The sequence below is a fragment of the Podarcis cretensis genome (genome assembly GCF_951804945.1).
Source record: "Podarcis cretensis genome assembly, chromosome: Z".
NCBI lineage: Eukaryota > Metazoa > Chordata > Lepidosauria > Squamata > Lacertidae > Podarcis > Podarcis cretensis.
Genome location: NC_137184.1, coordinates 50,594,265 through 50,618,082, shown reverse-complemented (window position 1 = coordinate 50,618,082; position 23,818 = coordinate 50,594,265). Strand labels below are relative to the sequence as shown.

General features: G+C 41.3%; 1 protein-coding gene across 6 annotated transcripts in view; it reads left to right on the top strand.

Moving 5' to 3' along the window:
- The window catches only part of MAP7D3 (MAP7 domain containing 3), a 95,707-nt gene that overhangs the window by 68,282 nt on the left and 3,607 nt on the right, over positions 1-23,818 (top strand). For all 6 annotated transcript variants that reach the window (XM_079962754.1, XM_079962755.1, XM_079962752.1 and 3 more), the window contains 5 exons: positions 10,084-10,188; positions 11,826-11,879; positions 13,517-13,595; positions 14,850-15,039; positions 22,599-22,876. In XM_079962754.1, the coding sequence (XP_079818880.1) occupies positions 10,084-10,188; positions 11,826-11,879; positions 13,517-13,595; positions 14,850-15,039; positions 22,599-22,876 (706 nt within the window). The remainder of the gene's footprint in view (positions 1-10,083; positions 10,189-11,825; positions 11,880-13,516; positions 13,596-14,849; positions 15,040-22,598; positions 22,877-23,818) is intronic.

Below are 23,818 nucleotides of genomic sequence, written 5' to 3'. Positions count from 1 at the left end.
AAGGCACCTCGTCTGGACACGCTCTAATCAGCCAAGACGGGCATGGGTCGAGAGGACAGGTGGTGGGCTTTCCAGCTCGGAGGAGTCTGCCCACATCGGCTGGGGATATCCGGTCAAAGTGGTCCAATACTGGACCCAAGGACAGTCGAGGGGCCTCCAGTTCCTTTATTGTATCCAAATTGGCAGGGAGGTCATGGCGGAGCAACAGGACCTTCTCCGCAAAAAAGCTCGCAAATGCCTCACAGCTGTGTGTCAAATGGTTATTTAAATTTGTTTTTTTTTTATAATAATTTTTATTAATTTTCCACACAAATAATAAAGAACAATATAAAACAGTACAACTTCAAGCTCATCAGTTCATTCCCTTCTTTCTTTGACTTCCCCATACCTCCCCATCCCTGCATCCTTGTTTAATAATTCTTTAGCAACCCTTAGGTCCATTATCTTAATTCCCTTTCATAAAAATTTCTTAAGTTTTTTTTGTTTACTGCTGCAATTCTTTACTTCTTACCCCCTGACATCTTAGCACTCCTCAATTTTGCAATTATTTTTAAGATATATTTTGAATTTCTTCCAGTCCTCTTCCATTGTCTCTTTCCCCTGGTCCCGGATTCTGCCCGTCATCTCGGCCAGTCCCATAAAGTCAATCACCTTTGTTTGCCATTCTTCCAGAGTAGGTAGTTCTTGCGTCTTCCAATACTTTGCCAGTAGAATTCTTGCTGCTGTAGTGGCATACATAAAGAAAATCCTATCCTTCCTTGACACCACTTGGCCCACCATGCCCAAAAGGAAAGCCTCTGGTTTCTTAGGAAAAGTCCACTTAAGGACCTTCTTAATTTCATTATAGATCATTTCCCAGAAAGCTTTAACCTTTGGGCAGGTCCACCAAAGATGGTAGAAAGTGCCTTCAGTCTCATTACATTTCCAACACTTATTACTAGGCAAATGGTATATTTTTGCAAGCTTGACTGGGGTCATGTACCACCGGTAAATCATTTTCATAATATTTTCCTTTAAGGCATTACATGCAGTAAATTTAATACCGGTGGTCCATAACTGTTCCCAGTCAGCAAACATAATATCATGACCGATATCTTGTGCCCATTTAATCATAGCTGATTTCACCATTTCATCCTGTGTATTCCATTTTAACAGCAAGTTATACATTTTTGATAAGTTCTTAGTATTGGGTTCCAATAATTCTGTTTCTAGTTTTGACTTCTCTTTCTGAAATCCTATTTTCCTGTCCTGTTTGAACGTCTCATTTATCTGATGGTAATGCAACCAATCTCGAACCTTAGGTTTTAGTTTCTCATAACTCTGAAGTTTCACCCTTTCGCCATCATATTCTAAAATCTCATGATATTTTGGCCATTTAGAATCCATATTAAGCTTTTTTACTTCCCTAGCTTCCATTGGTGACACCCACCTAGGGGTTTTACTTTCCAGCAAATCTTTGTATCTAATCCAAACGTTATACAATGCTTTCCTTACAATATGGTTTTTAAAACTTTTATACACCTTTGCCTTGTCGTACCATAAGTATGCATGCCAACCAAAACTATTGTCATACCCTTCCAGATCCAAAATGTCAGCATTCTCAAGAAGTAGCCAGTGCTTCAACCAGCAGAAAGCTGCTGATTCATAATAAAGTCTTAAGTCCGGCAGGGCAAACCCCCCTCTATCCTTTGCATCAGTTAAAATCTTAAATTTAATTCTGGGCTTTTTGCCCTGCCAGATAAATTTTGATATGTCTTTCTGCCACTTCTTGAAACAGTCCATCTTATCCACAATCTGCAACGTCTGGAATAAAAACAACATTCTAGGCAATACATTCATCTTAATAGTAGCAATTCGGCCTAACAAGGAAAGTTTCAACCTTGACCATATTTCCAAATCCTTTTTAACTTCTGACCAACATTTTTCATAATTATCCTTAAATAAGTTCACATTCTTAGATGTTAAGTTTACCCCCAGGTATTTTACCCTTTTTGTTATTTCCAAGCCTGTTTCATTCTGAAAACTCTCTCTTTCTTCCATTGTTAAATTTTTTTCCAACACTTTCGTTTTTTGTTTATTCAATTTAAAACCTGCTACTCGACCAAATATTTCAATTAATTCTAATACTCTTTTAGTACTAGTGTCTGGCTGTTGCAAAGTCAATACTAGGTCATCTGCAAATGCTCTTAATTTGTAATGTCTAGCTCCGACCTGAACTCCTTTAACCAACTGGTCTTTTCTAATCATGTTTAACAAAACCTCCAGGACTGATATAAAAAGCAAAGGGGATATTGGGCAACCCTGCCGTGTACCTTTTTCTATAAGTATTTCTTCTGTTACCACATTGTTTACAATTAACTTGGCCTTTTGTTGAGAATATATTGCACCTATACCGTTTTCAAAGCCTTGGCCTACCCCCATCCCTTGGAGATTCTTTTTCATAAAAGTCCAACAGATATTGTCAAAGGCTTTCTCCGCGTCCACAAAAATCAGAACTGCTTTCCTGTTAATGTCAACATCCAGCAGCTCCAAAATGTCTATAATGTTCCTCACATTGTCTGACATATGTCTACCTGGGAGAAAGCCTGTTTGGTCCTTATGAATCTCTTCTGTCAACACTCTTTTCAATCTTTTTGCCAAAATGTCTGCAAAAATTTTGTAATCCACATTAAGTAAAGATATAGGGCGGTAGTTTTTGACCTGGTTCTTCTCAGTCTCTGTTTTCGGTATAAGTGAGATGAAAGCCTCTTTCCACGATTCAGGTGCCTTTTTCCCCTTCAGAATTTCATTGCAGACTTCCTTCAATGGTTGTATCAACCATTCTTTCAGCATTTTGTAGTATTTGGCCGTCAGACCATCTGGTCCTGGTGATTTTCCCAATTTCATATTTTGGATGGCACCCTCTATTTCTTGTTCTGTTATTTCCTCATTTAAGATCCTTTTACTTTGTTCTGAAATTTTTGGTAGACCGTATTTTCTGATGAATTCTTCTATTTCTTGTTCATTGATTGGCCCTTGTGCATACAATTTCTTAAAAAAGCTTTGAAAACAATTGTTTATCTCATTGGGTTTGTGGATAATTTTTCCATCCATTTCTAGACTTGTTACAGTATTCATTTTCTGCCTTTTTTTCAGTTGCCATGACAGAAGTTTCCCACATTTATCCGCTGATTCAAAAGTTCTTTGTCTCATTTGCTTTATCTTCCATTCTATTTGTTGGTTCATGAGCTCCATGTATTGCATCTGATAAAACTTTATTTCTCTCAAAATCTCATGGGACTTTGGTTTGGACCTCAGCTTCTTCTCTCCTTCCTTTATTTTTTCTAAAATTTTTTCCTTCTTCTCATTTTGTTGCTTCCTCTTTATAGAATTTTGTTGAATTAGGAAACCTCGCATCACGGCTTTGCTTGCGTCCCAGATTATTCTTTTTTCCATATCTGTTTTCCTGTTGATCTCAAAGTAATCTTTTAATGTTTTAAGGGCCTTCTTGTGGATCTCTTCATCCTTAAATAGGGTGTCATTCATTCTCCATCTAAAGGATCCAGTTGTTGTTAGTTTCATCTCCATCTTCACCGCATTATGGTCGGAGCACGTTTTTGGACATATTTCTACTTTTTTTGTTCTTGACGCCAGACTGCTAGAAATCCAAATTTGGTCTATTCTTGTCCATGTCATTTTTGCTTCAGAGAAGAAAGTTCCCTCTCTCTCTAGAGGATTCCTTGTTCTCCAAATATCAATCAAGTCCATTGTTTCAGTCATTTCGAAAAAGATCTTTGGTAGTCTCCCTTCTTTTGAAATCACTTGTCTCTGTGCTTTATCCATGTTTGTTGAGACAACTCCATTCATATCTCCCATCATTAGGATTTTATAATCTAAAAAGTCAACTAATGTCTCATGCAACTTCCTAAAGAATTCGGCCTTCCCCTCATTTGGGGCATAAACTCCAACAATTAGTATCTTTTCTCCTTGAATTTGTATTTCAATTGCCAGGTATCTTCCTTGTTCATCTTTAAATATCAATTTTGGAGCCAATTTTTCCTTTGCATAGATCACCACACCTCTTTTCTTTACTTTGTCTGATGAGATAAATTCTTGACCAAGTCTCTTATTTATCAGTAATTTCCTATGTATCCTGGCAATATGGGTTTCTTGCAAACATATTATATCTAATTGTTCTTTCTTCAAAATGTGAAAAACCTGTTGTCTTTTCCGAGGAAGGTTCAAGCCGTTACAGTTCCAACTAAGGAGTTGCAGAGACATTTTGTATTTAAGTAGCTGTTCCTCCAACTGCTCCAAGCTTCTGCTCTTCCTCCAATGGTGGTGGTAAAAGTCCAAATGACAGATTTGCTATATCAGGTGGTTCCCTCTCCTCCACAGTTCCTTTCTGCAAATCCTCCAGGTATCTCTCCAGAAATTGTTCTTTGTCCTGAATTGTTTTTATTTTAATCTTTCTTCCTTTAAAGTTAAAGGACAATCCTTGTGGAAACTCCCATCTGAATGGTATGGTGTTTTTCTTCAGCAGATCTGCTAGGCTTTTATAATATGTTCTCACCTCTAAAATGTATTTGGGAATGTCCTTAAAAATCTGTATTTGACAATTTTGGATCACCAATGCCTTTTGATAATGCAGATTCAATATTTTATCTCTTTCTTCTTTTGATCTCAATGTGATTAGACAATCCCTTGGTTTTTTATCCTGCTTTCTGCCCAGTCGAAAGGCTGTTGTTATCTCAAATTCATCATCTTCCTCCCATTCCTCCTGCCAAAAAGCTATAATGTTCTCTGTAAGGAATTGCACAAGGTTGTCCCCTTCCCCTTCAGGCACCAATCTAAGTTTTAGGTTCTTCTCTTTACGTTGAAGTTCCAATAAGGAGAGGGCTGCATCATGCTCATTCACTTTTTTAATAATAGGCCCAAACTTTTCCCTTGTCTCTTCAGCCGTTGTTTTTGCACTTTCTGCAATCTTTCGTGTTTCTGAATTTTCCTGGATTAATCTATTTATAGAATCTGTGTTAGATTTTACACTAGCTGTATTCACATCCAATCTTGTTGTCAACTCTGTTAATTTTTTAGAATTCTCTGTCGATAGCTTTGTCAATGCTTCCAGGGATTGATTTATTTTAAGTAGTGCCTGAGTCATAGGATCCATAGAAGCTGGTGTTTTTTCCTGTGCAGCTGGAACAGTTCCTGATATAGAGCCCCTTTTCTTGTGAGATTGTTTTGCTTTCTGCCTTGTTACTATCTCTTCTGTAGGGGCACTCATATCCTCAAGGTCGTTTTCACAGAGTTGATTTCCAAGTGGAAAATCCCACTGTTACTTTTCCAAGTACAACAGTTTCACTTAAAACCCTCTAGAGGGAGCATTCAATTGTATCCAAGTGGCAAGGATAAAGAAAAACAAAGAAGCAAGGAAGTATAACAGTAGCCAAAAGTTTCCAATATCCAAACCGTAACGTCTCTATCTTCTATGTAGCCAAAATGCAACAGGGTAAATCTAAGGTCCGATAACTTTGTTACGAGCAAACCCCCACTTCGCAAAGTTTGACAGTCCACATCCCGGTGTCTTATTTGGGCAGCCCGACCTAGGGGGGTTTGGCAATGGAAGGTCTTAATTTTCCAATGATTTTCCAGCAGGTTAACAATGTCCCAATCCCTTCCCCCCTTCTCCTGCCGATCTGGGGGGAAGTTTTAAGTCCGATGTCAGTTTGACAGCTTAAAAAAATAGAAAGGTTCCCTTCAAATGCAGCTTGATTTTCGTTGCTTTATCTCTCATGCAGCTCCGGGAAGGCAGACTTCCTTAATTTATGCCTTTCCCGTTTTCAGCCGAATTTCTTATTTAATGTCCCGTTACTTTTTCAATCTTACTCACGGGTGCTGTGGTCAAATTCCAATTGCAGGAAGGAATCGGCGCTCTCCGCTCATGGCGACGCGGCTTCACTCCGCTAGCTGGGTGACGACTCTCAGCACCGCGCTTACCCCGATGCCGCTCAGAAGCCTTTAAAAAGGCTCCCTCACAGTGCCGGGGGGCGCGAAAGGTGCCCACCGAATCTCCTTTGTTCACAGGCTCCGCGCCTGTGATTTTAGGGGTCCCCCGCTTGCCGTAGCGGGTAAGACCCGAACTAACGAAGCAGTCCTGCCTCGGAGCTCGAGGCTCGGACCGCCATTAAGCGCTGGCGCCGACCGGAAGTCCCCATGGTTATTTAAATTTGGCTGTCCCTCTAGGGACTTTAAAGACCTAATTATACTAAATAATTGCGCCAGGTGAGAGCTAGCGGATGCAATGGAGGCCGAGAAGTAAGACTTCTTAGCGGCCTTCACTGCCATCTCGTAGGTTTTCATAAAAACCCTATAAGATGTTCTTGAGGCTCCGTCACGGGCACCCCGCCATACTCGCTCTAGCCTGGAAACGTCCTGGGAGCCAATGCAGGTCTCTCAGGACCAGTGTTATGTGGTCTTGGCGGCCACTCCCAGTCCACAGTCTGGCTGCTGCAATCTGGATTAGTTGGGAGTTTCCAGGTCGCCTTCAAAGGTGGGGAGTACACTTCCTTTGAGTCATGACTGGCTAATTCCCTATGGCCCTGTATTGGGATTCTGGCTGGGTTTGACCCAACTTTATGTTGTTGTTATAATAATAATAATAATAATAATAATAATAATAATAGCATGGTCTTGACCCAATCTATTTATCAGCCTAATCTGTTTCCTTGGGGAAGTGGGAATAACCCTAGTCCACGTATACTATCCTGATATCACTGGAGCGGTCTTGGTGGTGGGCTTGTATACATATACCAGGCTTCCTCAACCTCCGCTCTCCAGATGTTTTAAGACTACAACTCCCAACATCCCTGACCATTGGTCGTGCTAGCTAGGGATGATGGGAGTTGTCGGCCAAAAACATCTGGAGGGCCGAGGTTGCGGAAGCCTGAAGTAAGGTAAAAGGGATGAATCCGTTCCAGACTTTTAAAAACAACCCCTAAAACAGCCATCAAACTTGAATTTTCTCTCTGACAAGACCATGATCTGTGAAACGAAAGCAATCAACAATGTACTACAGTCACACAATCTATCCATCAGTAACTGAACTGGGTTCCGCACAATCACAAAAAAAAGAGAGCTGCAAAAACGCAAAATAAATCACAAAAACAGACAGACCTCAGCAAAACTAGAAGAGTGACTAGTGGGGTGCCACAGGGTTCTGTCTTGGGCCCAGTCTTATTCAACATCTTTATCAACGACTTGGATGATGGACTCAAGGGCATCCTGATCAAATTTGCAGATGACACCAAACTGGGAGGGGTGGCTAACACCCCAGAGGACAGGATCACACTTCAAAACGACCTTGACACATTAGAGAACTGGGCCAAAACAAACAAGATGAATTTTAATAGGGAGAAATGTAAAGTATTGCACTTGGGCAAAAAAAATGAGAGGCACAAATACAAGATGGGTGACACCTGGCTTGAGAGCAGTACATGTGAAAAGGATCTAGGAGTCTTGGTTGACCACAAACTTGACATGAGCCAACAGTGTGACGCGGCAGCTAAAAAAGCCGATGCAATTCTGGGCTGCATCAATAGGAGTATTGCATCTAGATCAAAGGAAGTAATAGTGCCACTGTATTCTGCTCTGGTCAGACCTCACCTGGAGTACTGTGTCCAGTTCTGGGCACCACAGTTCAAGAAGGACACTGACAAACTGGAACGTGTCCAGAACAGGGCAACCAAAATGGTCAAAGGCCTGGAAACGATGCCTTATGAGGAACGGCTAAGGGAGCTGGGCATGTTTAGCCTGGAGAAGAGGAGGTTAAGGGGTGATATGATAGCCATGTTCAAATATATAAAAGGATGTCACATAGAGGAGGGAGAAAGGTTGTTTTCTGCTGCTCCAGAGAAGCGGACACAGAGCAATGGTTCCAAACTACAAGAAAGAAGATTCCACCTAAACATTAGGAAGAACTTCCTGACAGTAAGAGCTGTTCGACAGTGGAATTTGCTGCTAAGGAGTGTGGTGGAGTCTCCTCCTTTGGAGGTCTTTAAGCAGAGGCTTAACAACCATATGTCAGGAGTGCTCTGATGGTGTTTCCTGCTTGGCAGGGGTTTGGACTCGATGGCCCTTGTGGTCTCTTCGAACTCTATGATTCTATGAAAACACTCAAATCAGAAAGATTGCACTCAAAATGAAACACTTTTGGCTTCCGAAAAAACATTCCCTAACCAGAAAACTTCCTTCCGGGTTTTCAGTGTTTGGGTTCTGAGTTGTTTGAGTCCCAAGGCATTTGAAGACCAAGGTACCACTATGCAACGTGGGAATAATAACAATTGTACAGGGGAACCCCAGAGTTTGCAGAGGTACACACGCACACAAATTATACCAAACAGTATAATATATTTTGGGACACGGGTGGCGCTGTGGGTTAAACCACAGAGCCTAGGACTTGCCGATCAGAAGGCCGGCAGTTCGAATCCCCACGATGGGGTGAGCTCCCGTTGCTTAGTCCTGCTCCTGCCAACCTAGCAGTTCAAAAGCACGTCAAAGTGCAAGTAGATAAATAGGTACCGCTCCGGTGGGAAGGTAAACGGCGTTTCCGTGCGCTGCTCTGGTTCGCCAGAAGCAGCTTAGTTATGCCGGCCACATGACCCGGAAGCTGTACGCCGGCTCCCTCGGCCAGTAAAGCGAGGTGAGCGCCGCAACCCCAGAGTCGGCCACGACTGGACCTAATGGTCAGGGGCCCCTTTACCTTTTATAATATATTTTATATTTTGATTTTGTTCTGCAAACCGCCCGCAGACCTCCAGTTATAGGGCAGTATATACATTCAATAAATGATAATAAATAAATAAATAAATAAATAAATAAAGCCCCACAACAGAGCCCAGAGGACTTTTCCAGTTGATTCTCAACGTAACCTGGTGACTGAATAGGCAAGGCATCGCCAAACTTGGCCCTCCAGATGTTTTGAGACTACAGCTCCCATCATCCCTAGCTAACAAGACCAGTGGTCAGGGATGATGGAAATTGTGGTCCCAAAACAGCTGGAGGGCTGAGTTTGCCTATGACTCCTCTAATACTGGGGGGGGGGGGGGTTGAACCCCTGCAGCCCATGGGATATCTGCTTGCCAAGACCTACAATATCTGTCATGGGGTGTGGGTGGAGAACGCCACATCTACTACATGATGCAGGATCAATAATGATGATGATGATGATGATAATTAATTTACTGTTTCTACCCTGCCCATCTGGCTGAGCCTCAGCCCCAAAAAGATTAGCCTCCCCCCTGGCTCTTAGCTGCTTAATAGCAGTTATGGGGTGCCTGTGGCGGCACTCCAGATTTTGTAGGGCTCCAGCTCCCTTCAGCCCCAGACGGCGTGGCCATTGGCTGGGAATGGCAAGTTGGCATTTTAGCAACTACGGAAGAGCCACAGTCCCCCACCTCCCTTGCCATTATTATTCCTATTGTCTTCTTCTTTTGCAATCCCTCGTAGCTGAATCAGATTGTCTTCCATCAACATGGATTTTAGCAGTGAGCCCGTAAGTGAGGGTGGAGGCCAATTCCGGATCCGCACGTCCTTCCACAGTGGGGTTTCTGGGCGGGGGTTGATCCTGGTGAAGGTTCCTTCTTCCTCGTCCGTTTCTCCCTCGTGTCCCGAATTCGAGTGTCTTCAAAGCCTAGGACGCCTTTGGTCAAGGCTGTTCTCTAACTGGAGTGCTCACAGGCCGGTGTTTCCCTGTTGTCGGTGTTTATACTACATTTTTAAAATTTGCCTTGAGATCTTTCAACCTCTTTTGTGGTCCACCAGCGTTACACTTTCCAGTGTAAGGCGATACACAACATGACCGGTCTAAAGTTGATGTTGAAGGATCATCGCTTTGACACTGGCAATCTTTGCTTCTTGCAGTACATTGGCATTAGTTCACCTATCTTCCTGAGCGACATGTCAGATTTTCCGGAGACTCCGTTGACGGAATCTCTTGCACACGCTGGACGCCTTGTAGTTTGGAGAGCTGTTCCCGGTTTCCATTCGGGTGGGGTTTTGGGAACAAAAGGGTTTTCCGGCGGTGATTCCTCTTCCCCCCAATTTTAGCGCGAAGAGGCCGAGGCAAAAGCTCTGGAGGAAGCCGAGAAGCAGCGTCAGGAACGGGAGCAGATTGTGCAGCGGAACAAGCAAGAGCGGCTGGAGAGGAAAAAGGTGAGACGCCTTCCTTTTCTGCTCTCAGTCCTCTGTTTCAAAAGAATGAATGAATTTATTTCCGTCGGCCATTGCAATAAAAGAGCATTGCAGTGTGCGTATACCAGGCATGTCCAACATGTAGATCGCAACCTACTGGTAGATTGTGGGGTGCTCCTGGTCAATATCTAGTCTCTCAGGGATCTCCTCCCACCACCTCAAAAAAGAAAAAGTAAAAAAGAAGAAGAATGAAATAGCTCAACAACTACTGTTTCTACTGTTTCCTAAAGAAAGCTCAACCACTCTAGCTTCCTAAGAAAAGCTGAGCAACTTTGCCTTTCCAAAAAAAGCTCAGCAACTTTTGTTTTATAGCCAAAAAGTTGACCATCAGATTAAGGTCCACTATTTGACTGCAGATTCATGAACCCTCAACTGTGTTCATTTCATTCATTCATATCTTCAGTTCCATTCATTCATTTGCTTCCTTAGAAAAAGCTCAGAAACTTTACCTTGCCAAAAAAAGCTCTGCAACTTTTGACTCCTAGCCAAAAAGTTGACCATCAGATTAAGGTCCACCATTTGACTGCAGATTCAGGACCCTTAACTGTGTTTTATATAATTGACTTTTTACTATGTTCTGTGTATATCACAGTGCTCATTCAGTTCCATTCATTCATATATTCAGTTTCATTCATTCATATATTCCATTTCCTTCATTCATTTGCCCCTAAAAAAAAGCCGAACCACTTTGGTTTCCCAGAAAAAGCTCCACAACTTTGATCTGTCCAACAACAACAGGTAGATCACTGCCCGATTTTTTACACTGTGAATAGATCACAGCCTCTTGGGAGTTGGACATCCCTGCCATATCCTTCAAAAGAGACATATAATGTTTCATGAAAAAGCAGCTGGATAGCTGGATAAGCCCTTGGGTGGACGCAGACCATAGCAGTGGATACAAGTCGAAGGCCGGGACTTCCCTTGTACGCTGGCGGGGGTTTGTGGGTGGGGCATTGTGTATGCTCTATAGCAGGGGTCAGCAAACTTTTTGAGCAGGGGGCCAGTCCACTGTCCCTCGGACCTTGTGGGGGGCTGGACTATATTTTGGAAAGAAAAAAAAGAACGAAATCCTATGCCCCACAAATAATCCTGAGATGCATTTTAAATAAAAGGACACATTCTACTCGTGTCAAAACACGCTGATTCTCGGACCGTCCGCAGGCTGGATTGAGTAGGCGATGGGGCCGGAGCCGGCCCCAGGGCCTTAGTTTGCCTACAGTGGCCTAACAGTGATATTTGGCATTTGGGGTCCCTTTCATTTAATTGTCTCATGCAGTGGTGGCCCAACTTGACCCCCTCCAGCTGTTTTGGGACTACAACTCCATCATCCCTTGCTAACAGGACCAATGGTCAGGGATGGTGGGAGTTGTTGTCCTCAAACTGCTGGAGGGCCAAGTTTGACCACCACTGCAGTCAAAGTCTAACTACTCCCTGCTGGCATTCAAGGGTCTCCAAGCAGGAAAAGGAAAGGGCCAGATGGGCGGGGTCAAAATAATACATTATTTTTATTATTATTATTATTACTACTACTACTACTACTACTATTACTATTAACTGAGTCTTGGCGTTATCTAAGTGGTGTGACTGTTCTTTGACAGAGAATAGAAGAAATAATGAGGAGAACCCGGAAGGCAGAGCAGAACGACGCCAAGGTAAATGTCTTCCAACTTTGGCTAAGGCCTCTGGTTACCTCTGATTTCTGTTGCTAGTGTTCAAGGGGAATGTTGTTGGCGCCTGTCTTAAAAATTGTGGTTTTCTCTGAGCTCCCACAGCTGATCTGATGCTGATGTGCTGTGGCAGATTTCATTTCATTAGAATTTTTACTGGTTTTTACACATATTTTCATACATAACATCACAGTATGCAAAAAGAAATGAAACATTTGGCTCCATTTGGCTCCGTTTTTGGACAAATACTTGCCTTGTATTGCAGGCATAGGCAAATTCCACCACTCCAGATGTCAAAAGCACGTCAGAGTGCAAGGAGATAAATAGGTCCCCCTCCGGCAGGAAGGTAAACGGCGTTTCCGTTCGCTGCTCTGGGTTCACCAGAAGCAGCTTAGTCATGCTGGCCACATGACCCGGAAAAACTGTCTGCGGACAAACGCTGGCTCCCTCGGCCAGCAAGGTGAGATGAGCGCTGCAACCCCAGAGTCGTCCGCAACTGGACTTAACGGTCCGGGGTCCCTTTACCTTTCTTATTACTATTAAATCGTCGTCTTATATATAAACTAAAATAATGAAGATAAGTAACGAGCAGTAATTTTAACAGGACAAAACTTCCTGCGACCCTACTAGCGATGTATGTTTTTTACAATTGTCTTTCAGATATAACATATATTTGGCCCCGCCTTTCAGAAAAGTCTGATCCTACTGGTTCTGGATTTTCCCCATCAGTTTGGCCAATTAGGCATAGTCCAAAAATTTCATCTGCCAATCTTCTTTCGTTGGCAGCTTTTAAGGCAGAATACTCTTCCTAGAGGCAAATACGGATTGCCTGAGCCATGAATGAAAATGATTGCATATTAGGGAAACGTATTTGGCAACCTCCCTCTTGCAGTCTTTTGAGACTACAACTGACAGCTTTCATCATCATCATCATCATCATCATCATATTTATTTCTACCCTGCCCATCTTGCTGATTTTCGCCAGACACTCTAAGCAGCTTCCAGCAGCAACAACAACAACAACAACAATTTATTATTTGTACCCTGCCCATCTGGCTCGGTTTACCCAGCCACTCTGGGCGGCTTCTAGCAAAAGATTAGAAATACATTAAAACATCCGTCATTCAAAACTTCCCTAAACAGGGCTGCCTACAGATGTCTTCTAAAAGTCCAATAGTTGTTTATTTCCTTGACATCTGACGGGAGGGCGTTCCACAGGGCAGGTGCCACCACTGAGAAGGCCCTCTGCCTGCTTTCCTGTAACTTGGCTTCTCGCAGGGAGGGAACCACCAGAAGGTCCTCGGGAGAGGGACCCTGGTGTCTACTGGGCTGAGGCCGTTTAGGGCTTTCAAGGTCAGCACTGACACTTTGAATTGTGCCCGGAAACATCCTGGAAGCCAATGTAGGTCTTTCAGGACCAGTGCTATATGGCCTTGATCAGACTTGATTTAAATCCTTTATTTTACAGAAAGCTTTGACTTTGCAGGCATCCTTTCAATATTGACAACCAGAGGAAGGTTTCCTATGGCTTGTAATGTCCTTCAGATGCCAGCGGGGCACAGGGCCATCTTATAACCAGCAGCCCATCTTGCAACTGACTCTTTCTGCTTCCTCTAACACAGAACGACGACAAGTCCAATGAGGAGGATGAAGGCGTCGAAGAAGATGAGGAGCTGGGCCTCGAAAAGCAAGATCAGCCTGGTAAGGGGCAGCCCTGCGACTGTTTGTCTTCCTTGCCGGGTGGATTTGATTTAAATTAAATCAATTTAAATCCCGCTTTAAATCCCGAGTCAGGAAGACTTGATTTAATTTTTTTTTTTTACAGAAAGGTTCAACCCTGCTGGCATCCTCTTAATCTTGAGAAGCAGAGGAAGGTTTCCTTTTTGGAATGATAAAACCCTTTTTTACAGAAAGGTTTGGCCTTGCTGGCTTCCTCTTCATATTGAAAACCAGAGGAAGGTTTCCTTTTTGGAATGATAAATTTCCAGAGTAGTTTCTACTGTTATATCAAAAGTGACTGATTTGGTTCTACTCTTAAAAAGACATAGACAGATAATGATGATATGATGGTGAGGTTTAATAAGTTAACGGTTTCTATTTGGACAACTTTTGGACAACCTTCCACTGTACTTGATTGGAAGGAGACAAACAATCATTTCCTTCATCACAATTTAAACAATTTATTTAACTAAAGCAGTAACATGATAGCAGATGTATACGTTTGTTAACTGATGGGGTTAAACTTTTTTTTTTTTAAACGACTTAGACAGTTTTAGCAGACATGAAAAACTTAAAACAAATCCTTCTTTCCAGATGAATAGCCTTTGGACTCTAATGTAATTTAAAGAGGAAATCTGTAGAAAGGTTTTTCCTCCAAAAGCATTTTGTTTTAAAAATCCAATTTAAATTTTAAAAAATCAATAATAATTTTAAAAAATCCAATTTAAATCAAGAAAATCTGATTTTATTTATTTATTTATTTATTTATTTATAAATCATTGATTTTTATCTACCCTGCTTTCTTAGCTAGCTTGGAGGTATTCCCTGATTTTCTCAGAAGGGGCTTCTGGCGCAGAGGGCTTTCGTTCCCTCTTTTGGAAAGAATAGCATGGGGTTAGTTAAGCCCGCCATCTGCCTGCCTGCCTTACATCTTCAGTCGCAGTTTGAAAATAGTTTCCTTTTACCACCATCCGCACTCCAAATTTCAGGTGGTGACTCTTTAATTATTAATGGCGGCACCCGCCCTGTGGAATGCCCTCCCATCAGATGTCAAAGAGATAAGCAACTATCTGACGTAAGACATCTGAAGGCAGCCCTCTTTAGAGAGGTTTTGAATGACTGATGTTTTAATGTATTTCTAATCTTTTGCTGGAAGCTGCCCAGAGTGGCTGGGAAAACCCAGCCAGATGGGCAGGGTATTAATAATAATATTTATTTTTGTTGTTGTTGTTTCAGAAAAGGCAAAATATGACTCCTCCCTCGAAGACGGTCCAGAGGCTATTTGCGATTTGGCAGCGTCGGAAGACAGATCAAAAATGGAACCGGACAGTATCTTTGTAAATGGGGATGAGGAGGAGGAGGTTGACCGGAGGAACGACGATGGTGGTGGGAATTCGATGTATTTGACTCAGGTGAAAGAAGCTAGGTAAGCTTGGTGCAGGTGTTGCCCACTCCTGCCCCTCCCCCAAACAGCCCCGTACAGTGGTCCCTTGGTTCCCAAACATAATCTGTTCCAGAAGTCCGCTCCAAAACCAAAGCATTCCAAAACTGAGGATGCCAGCAAATCCATTCCAAAGCCCAAAGCATTCCAAAACCACGGCACTTATTTCCCATAGAATATCATGCAAAAGGGATTAATACTTTTAAAAGCAGCAATTTAAAATGAATTTTACACTCTAACAAGACCATCAAGACATAAACCGAAAGCAATCATCAATGTGCTGTACCATTAAAGAAATAAGATATTGTAGATGATAAAAATAGAAAATATTTTTTTATTTTCTGACCTGCACTGATGATAGTCATTGTTTGGATGGGGGGCTTTTATCCATTTCCGCAATCACACAATCAATCAATCAATCAATAAAATATCCCCTTTTTTACAGAAAGGTTCAACCTTGCTGGCATCCTCTTAATATTGACAACCAGAGGAAGGTTTCATTTTTGGAATCATACATTTTCAGAGGAGTTTTTACAGTTATATCAAAAAATACTGATTTGGTTCTACTCAAAGAAATACATTGAAAGATAATGATGAAATGATGGTGAAGTTTCATAAGTGAACTGTTTCTATTTGGTCAACTTTTCTGCTGTACTTGATTAGAAGGAGACAAACAATCATTTCCTTCATCAAAATTTAACAATTTATTTCACTAAAACAATAACATGATAGCATATGTATCCCTGTTTGTTAACTGATATGGTTAAACGTTTTTTTAAAGACTGAGTTTTAGCACACATGAAAAACTTAAAACAAATCCTTCTTTCCAGATGAATAGCCTTTGGACTGTCATAAAACTGAAATAAAAAAATCTTTAGAAAGATTTTCCCTCCAAAAGCATTTTATTTTAAAAATCCATTTTTATTTTTTATTTTTAAAATCATTGATTTTTTTTCAATAGATTTTTATTGAGATTTTAAAGGTTACAAAAAGAAAAAATAAAGAACATATTTAAACAGAGAAAAAATACAGAACAATACAAGAACAAAGAAAAAAAACACACAAAAAGATGCAAATAATTAAACAAAAAACCAAATCAATCCTTTACATAACTTTCTTTCCTTTGCTTATTTCCTTGACCTCCTCACACCTCCCTTTTTTGTATTCTAATTCAATTAGATATTTCAGCAAATCCTTTCCATCTTTATTTTTATCCTAATGATTTAACTTAATATACTATAATTTTACATTCTGTTCTTTCACCAATTAGCAATCCATTTTTACTTAATCCTTTATATCATTTCTGCTAAAACCACATTACTTCATTCCAACATCCTTCTAACATTCCTTAATTTTACAATGTTTCTGTAGATAAACTTTAAATTTCTTCCAATCTTCTTCCACCAACTCTTCTCCCTGGTCTCGGATTCTGCCAGTCATTTCCGCCAGTTCCATGTAGTCCATCACCTTTATCTGCCGTTCTTCCCGGGTTGATAAATCTTGTGTCTTCCAGTACTTTGCAATAAGTATTCTTGCTGCTGTTGTGGCATACATAAAGAAAGTTCTATCCTTCTTTGACACCAATTGGCTGATCATGCCCAGGAGAAAGGCCTCTGGTTTCTTCTGAAAGGTATATTTAAATACCTTTTTCATTTCATTATAAATCATCTCGCAGAAAGTCTTAATCCTTGGGCATGTCCACCAAAGGTGAAAGAATGTACCTTCAATCTCTTTACACTTCCAACATTTATTATCGGGCAAATGATAAATTTTTGCAAGCTTGACTGGCGTCATGTACCACCTGTAGATCATTTTCATTATATTCTCTCTTAAGGCATTACATGCCGTAAACTTCATACCTGTGGTCCATAACTGTTCCCAGTCAGCCATCATAATGTTATGTCCAACATCTTGTGCCCATTAATCATAGCAGATTTCACTGTTTCATCCTGAGTATTCCATTTCAACAGCAAGTTATACATTCTTGACAAATTCTTAGTTTTAGGGTCTAACAGTTCTATTTCCAATTTTGATTTTTCCACCTGAAAGCCAATTTTCTTATCCAAATTGTAAGCCTCCATTATTTGGTAATAATGAAGCCAATCTCGCACTTTGTTTTTTAGTTTTTCAAAACTCTGCAGTTTCAATCTGTCTCCGTCTTGTTCCAAAATTTTCCAATATTTCGGCCAATTGGCCTCCATATTGAGCTTTTTCTAAGCCTTTGCTTCCATTGGTGACAACCACCTTGGAGTTTTGTTTTCAAGCAAATCCTTATATCTTATCCAGACATTAAACAGTGCTTTCCTGACAATGTGGTTTTTAAATGCTTTATGTGCTTTGACCTTATCATACCACAAGTATGCATGCCATCCAAAGACATTATTAAAACCTTCTAAGTCCAAAATGTCTGTGTTTTCAAGAAGCAGCCATTCTTTCAGCCAACAAAATGCAGCTGATTCATAGTAAAGTTTAAGGTCTGGCAGGGCAAATCCACCTCTTTCTTTAGCATCAGTTAGTATCTTAAATTTTATTCGAGGCTTCTTGCCCTGCCAGACAAATCTAGAAATATCTCTCTGCCACTTCTTGAAACAATCCATTTTGTCCAAAATTTGCAGTGTTTGAAACAAAAACAACATCCTTGACAATACATTCATCTTTATCGCAGCAATTCGGCCTAGCAATGATAACTTCAAATTTGACCATATTTCTAAATCCTTTTTCACTTCCGTCCAACATTTTTCATAATTATCTTTAAATAAGTTCACATTCTTAGCAGTCATGTTAACCCCTAGGTATTTCACTTTCTTAACTAATGTTAATCCTGTCTCCTTCTGAAACCTCTCTCTCTCAATCACTGTTAAATTTTTCTCTAAAACCTTAGTTTTCAGCTTATTCAACTTAAATCCCGCAACCTGACCAAATTCTTGAATCAATTCCAATACTCTTTTAGTACTGGATTCTGGCTCCTGTAATGTCAATACCAAATCATCAGCAAATGCTTTCAATTTGTACTGTTTAGCTCCGACTTGTATACCTTTAACCAATTGGTCCTTTCTAATCATATTTAGCAAAACCTCCAGGACCGATATAAAAAGCAATGGAGAGATTGGGCACCCTTGTCGTGTTCCTTTCTCAATCTTAAACTCTTCTGTGACTACATTGTTCACAATTAATTTAGCTTTATATTCTGAATAAATTGCACCTATACCGTTTTCAAAACCTTGGCCTACCCCCATTCCCTGTAGGTTTTTCTTCATGAAACTCCAAGAAATATTGTCAAAGGCTTTCTCCGCGTCCACAAATATCAAAACTGCTTTGGTGTTGATCTTCACTTGTAGTTTTTCTAAAATGTTAATTATATTCCTCGTATTGTCAGACAAGTGTCTCCCTGGGAGAAAGCCCGCTTGATCTTTATGAATTTCTTCTACTAGTACCTTTTTTAGTCTTTTAGCCATAATGTCAGCAAAAATTTTGTAATCCACATTAAGCAAAGATATGGGGCAGTAGTTCTTAAGCTGTGTTTTCTCAGACTCTGTTTTCGGTATAAGTGTAATATAAGCATCCTTCCACGACTCTGGTGCCTTTTTCCCTTCCAAAATTTCATTGCAAATTTCCTTTAAAGGCTGTACTAACCATTCTTTCAAAGATCTATAGTATCTTGAGGTCAAACCACCCGGCCCTGGGGATTTGCCTAATTGCATGTTCTGAATGGCTCCTTCTACCTCTTGGTCTGTTATTTTATAATTCAACATTAGCTTATTTTCTTGAGAGTTTTTTTGTAGTCCATTTATTTTCAAGAATCGATCAATGTCCATTTCTTTCTGGGTCTCCTGTGTATATAGATGTTTAAAATACCTCTGAAAACACTTCCTGATCTCCACTGGATTCTGTATATTCTTTCCCTCCACTTCCAAATTCGTAATAGTATTAAGTTTTTGTCTTTTTTTCATTTGCCAAGCCAGCAGTTTCCCACATTTATTTGCCAATTCAAATGTATTTTGTCTCATCTGTTTAATTTTCCATTCTATTTCCTGGTTCATCATTTTCATATATTGTACTTGATATAACTTTATCTCTTTCAGAATCTCCTGCGACTTTGGTTTCACTCTCAGTTTCTTCTCTCCTTTTATTTTCTCCAAAATCTTATCTTTTTTTTTCATTTTGGGCTCTCTTCTTAATTGCATTCTGTTGTATCAAAAACCCTCTCATAACTGCTTTACTTGCGTCCCAAATTACTCTTTTTTCAACAGTGGTGTTCATATTTATTTCAAAATAGTCTCTCAAGGTTTTTTGGGCCTTCTTAATCACTTCTTCATTCCTAAACAAAGTGTCATTCATCCTCCATCTAAAGCAACCAATTGGTGTTAGTTTCATTTCCATCTTCACAGCATTATGGTCGGAGCAAGTTTTGGAACAAATTTCCACTTTTCTGATCTTCGGGGCCAGCCCCCTAGTTACCCAAATTTGGTCAATTCTTGTCCATGTCATTTTGGCCTCAGAGAAGAAAGTTCCCTCTCTTCCCAAGGGGTTCTTAGTTCTCCAAATGTCAACTAAATCCATATTGTCAGTCATGTCAAAAAACGTTTTTGGTAGTCTACCATCTTTTGTAACTACCTGTCTCTGTGCCTTGTCCATATTAGTAGACACCACTCCATATCTCCCATCAAAATCATATTATAATCCAAATAGTCCATCAGAGTCTCATGTAACTTCTTGAAAAATTCCGATTTTCCCTCATTTGGTGCATAAATGCCTACTATCAAAAATTTCTCTCCTTGTGATTGAATTTCAATTGCAACAAATCTTCCTTGATCATCTTTAAATAAAAATTTCGGTGATAGGCTCTCCTTTGCGCAAAGTACTACTCCTCTTTTATTAACTTTGTCTGATGAAATAAATTCATGTCCTAATCTTTTATTACTTAAAATCTTCCTGTGTAGCCTTATCACGTGTTTCTTGTAGACAAATCAAGTCCAATTGTTCTTTTTTTAATAAATGAAAGACTCTCCGTCTCTTTTCCGGGGAGTTGAGTCCATTCACATTCCAGCTTAATACTTGCAGTGCCATGGTGTAGTTACTCTGCTTCTCCTCCAACAGCACCCAATGCTTGATCTAGTTCTGTCAGTGGTGTTGGTTTCCCTCTTTTTGGTGAACTTCTGTCCAAAGCTCCTGGCTCTTTTCCAAGTTCTTTCTACAGATCTTCTCCATGATTTCCCAAAAACTTTTCATTTTCCTCAACTGATCTTATTTTTATCTTTCTTCCTTTAAAGCTGAAGGATAGGCCTTGGGGAAATTCCCACCTGAAGATGATTTTATTCCTTCTCAGCAGGGCAACCAAATCTCCAAAATTGGACCTAAGGTCCAAAAGATGTTTCAGAATATCTTTAAAAATTTCCACTCTTGACTGCAGAATTGTCAAAGTATTCTGAAAGTGCAGACCCAAAATTTTATCTCTCTCTTCTTTAGATTGGAGGGTAATCAAACAATCCCTTATTTTGTTCTTCTTTCCTCCTCTTCCAAGTCTGAAGGCCCTCACGATTTTAAATTCTTCTTGTTTCAAATCCAACTTCCAGAACTCTGCAAATTCCTGTGTCAGAAAGTCTATCAAACTGCCCTTCTCCAATTCAGGTACAGCTCTAATCCTTAAATTTGTCTGTTTTTCCTTAAGTTCAATCATAAAGGTAAAGGTAAAGGTACCCCTGCCCGTACGGGCCAGTCTTGACAGACTCTGGGGTTGTGCGCCCATCTCACTTAAGAGGCCAGGGGCCAGCGCTGTCCGGAGACACTTCCGGGTCACGTGGCCAGCGTGACATCGCTGCTCTGGCCAGAGCCAGAGCCAGAGCCTCACACGGAAACGCCGTTTACCTTCCCGCTGGTAAGCGGTCCCTATTTATCTACTTGCACCCGGAGATGCTTTCGAACTGCTAGGTTGGCAGGCGCTGGGACCGAGCAGCGGGAGCGCACCCCGCCGCAGGGATTCGAACCGCCGACCTTTCGATCGGCAAGTCCTAGGCGCTGAGGCTTTAACCCACAGCGCCACCTGCGTCCACACAAAGTTCAGTCATAGAAAGCGTCAATTTGTGGTCCTCAATTTGCCTCTGTAGATCTGGGACTCTCTCTGTTTCCAATTGTGTTATCTTAAATTCCACAGCAGCAACTTTTTCCTTAGCTTCATCTGCGGTCTGTCGGGTCAAAGTAGATTCCTGCAACAATTTCTGGATAGATTCTGTATTAGTGTTCACCTTTTGTCTCAGGCTATTTAAGCTTTCTGTATTTAAGTCAATTTTAGTGGTTGCTGCGTCTACCTTCACCTTTGTCTCGTCCACTGTCGTCTTTGTCTCTTCAACCCTCTTATTTGTCTCTTCGACCCTCTTGTTAAGTTGCTCCAAAGATTCATTAATCTTGGCTAATGCAATCGCTAAAACTTCTTCTGATGACATTCCACTAGGCTTAGACTGTGTTGGTACCGTCGCAGATGGGATAGAGAGACCAACGGCTGATGGCCTTCACTGCCAAGTCTTTCCAGACCTTGTTGTTTTGTCTGGGAGTGATAAGTCTACTTTTTCTTTCCCATCTGCCATAACACTTGAACAATAGAAGAGCCAAGGTCAGTCCCAGCTACACGGTTTATCTTTACAAGTGGAAAATTCCCCTAGTATCAATTTCAGGAACTTCCTCTAGGGGGAAACAGTTGCAATAGTCCAAAATGACACCTTTTAAGCTCAAACAAAACAAAAAATAAACAGTTCCATTTTTTTTGTTACTTTCCAGTTACTTCCTTCTTTTTAAGAGCAGAAGAGGACAGCTAACAACAATGTATCTCTCTTGCTGAGCTAGCTGTCAGCAAGTAGTCTATTCACAGTTAATATGCAATTCAAAGCACGACAGTCTTGGTCTATTGACAGCCCGTTCCCAAGTTTTGAGCGGTGGATTTTAACTTCTTTCCCTCTCTCTTGCAGGTATATATAGTCCAAAAGCTTCCCCCCTCCTTTCCCTGCTTCCTGGGGGGGGGGGGTCAATACTTTTTGTGTTGGGAATTTAGCCCTTTCCAGTCGGATTTCCAAAACTTTAGCTTGTATCCTCTTTGCTTTGATCTATTTACAAAAGCGGAAGGCGGACTTCCTGTTTATACCTTCCCACTTCGGTACCAAATTAAGTCTTTTTCCTCCTTTTATGCTTCCAATTTTCCCTACTCACGGGTAGCTGTTTTTAAGATCGGATTGTCACAAGAAGAAGTCAGCGCTCTCCGGTAACGGCTGTGCGGCTTCGCTCCGAGGAAGAAGCAGTCAATTCACAGCACCGCGCCGCTCACCCCGCTTCGCTCCGGAACCCGTAGTCGAGTTTCCCCGCGAATTGGGGGGGCGCAAGAGGTGCCCGCCGAATCCCACGCTCACAGGCTACCTGCCTGTGATTTTTGAAGGGTCTCCGCTTTCGCCGTAGCGGTACAGACCCGATTTCCTCGAGGCAAATCCTTCCTAGTCAGAAGGATTCTGCCATTACCGATGGCGCTAACCCGATTTTTATCCACCCTGCTCTCTTCCCAGTCCTCCAGCAAAGGAAACGGTTGTTGAGAACTCTGAAATCTCGTGCGTTAATGAAGAGGATCGCTCAACTGGATTTCTATCTAACCTGAATGGGAAATCTACGACGTGGAATTTTGAAGAAATCATTGAACTCGGCGTCCATCCCAAGACAACCATGGCTGCAGATAAAGCCACCCAGAGCTTGAAAGATGCCGCTGTTATACCTGCGAGTCCCAGGCTGGCTTTTGAAGAAGAAAGTCCCGTGAATTCCTTGACCAAACCGATAGAGACCGCATCAGGTATAATAATAATAATAATAATAATAATAATAATAATAATAATAATTTATTTCTACTCTGCCCATCTGGCTGGATTTCCCCAGCCACTCTGGGCTGCTTTCAACAGGGGATTTAAAAAATATTAAATATACAGCCCAGTGCACCAAACCACCTCTTCATTGAAATGTGGCAAATTCACATTTGAGTTCGGAGTTCAAGGTTCTCTAAATGTTTGAAACCTGGGGTTGGGGTGGGGAGAGCTGGAAAGAAGGTTGCTGGCTGACCTGAAGTGGAGGGAAATAAATGTAGTAGTAGTAGTAATAGATTATTCTGGCAACCTCCCTCTTGCAGTCTTTTGAGACTTCAACTGACAGCTTTAATTATTATTTATTCATTTATTCTACTCTGCCCACTCTGGGTGGCCTCCAACAACAGATTAAAATACAATAATTCGTCAAATATCAAAAGCTTTCCTAAACAGAGCTGCTTTCAGATGTCTTCTAAAAGTCAAGTAGTTGTTTATTTACTTGATATCTGACGGGAGGGCGTTCCACAGGGCGGACACCACCACTGAGAAGGCCCTCTGCCTGCTTTCCTGTAACTTGGCTTCTCACAGGGAGGGAACCGCCAGAAGGTCCTCGGGAGACGGACCCTGGCGTCCAGGGTGGAGGCACTCATTGAGGTCTACTGGGCCAAGGCCACTGGGGGCTTTCAAGGTCAGCACCAACACTTTGAATTGTGCCCAGAAACGTCCTGCGAGGCAATGTAGGTCTTTCAAGACCAGTGTTATATGGTCTCAGTCAGACTTTGTTTTACAGAAAGGTTCAACCTCGCTGGCATCCTCTTCATATTGACCCGCAAAGGAAGGTTTCCTTTTGGGAAGAATGAAATCCTCTTCATACACTTTGAATAGGGCCCGGAAACGTCCTGGGATCCAATACAGGTCTTTCAAGACCAGTGTTA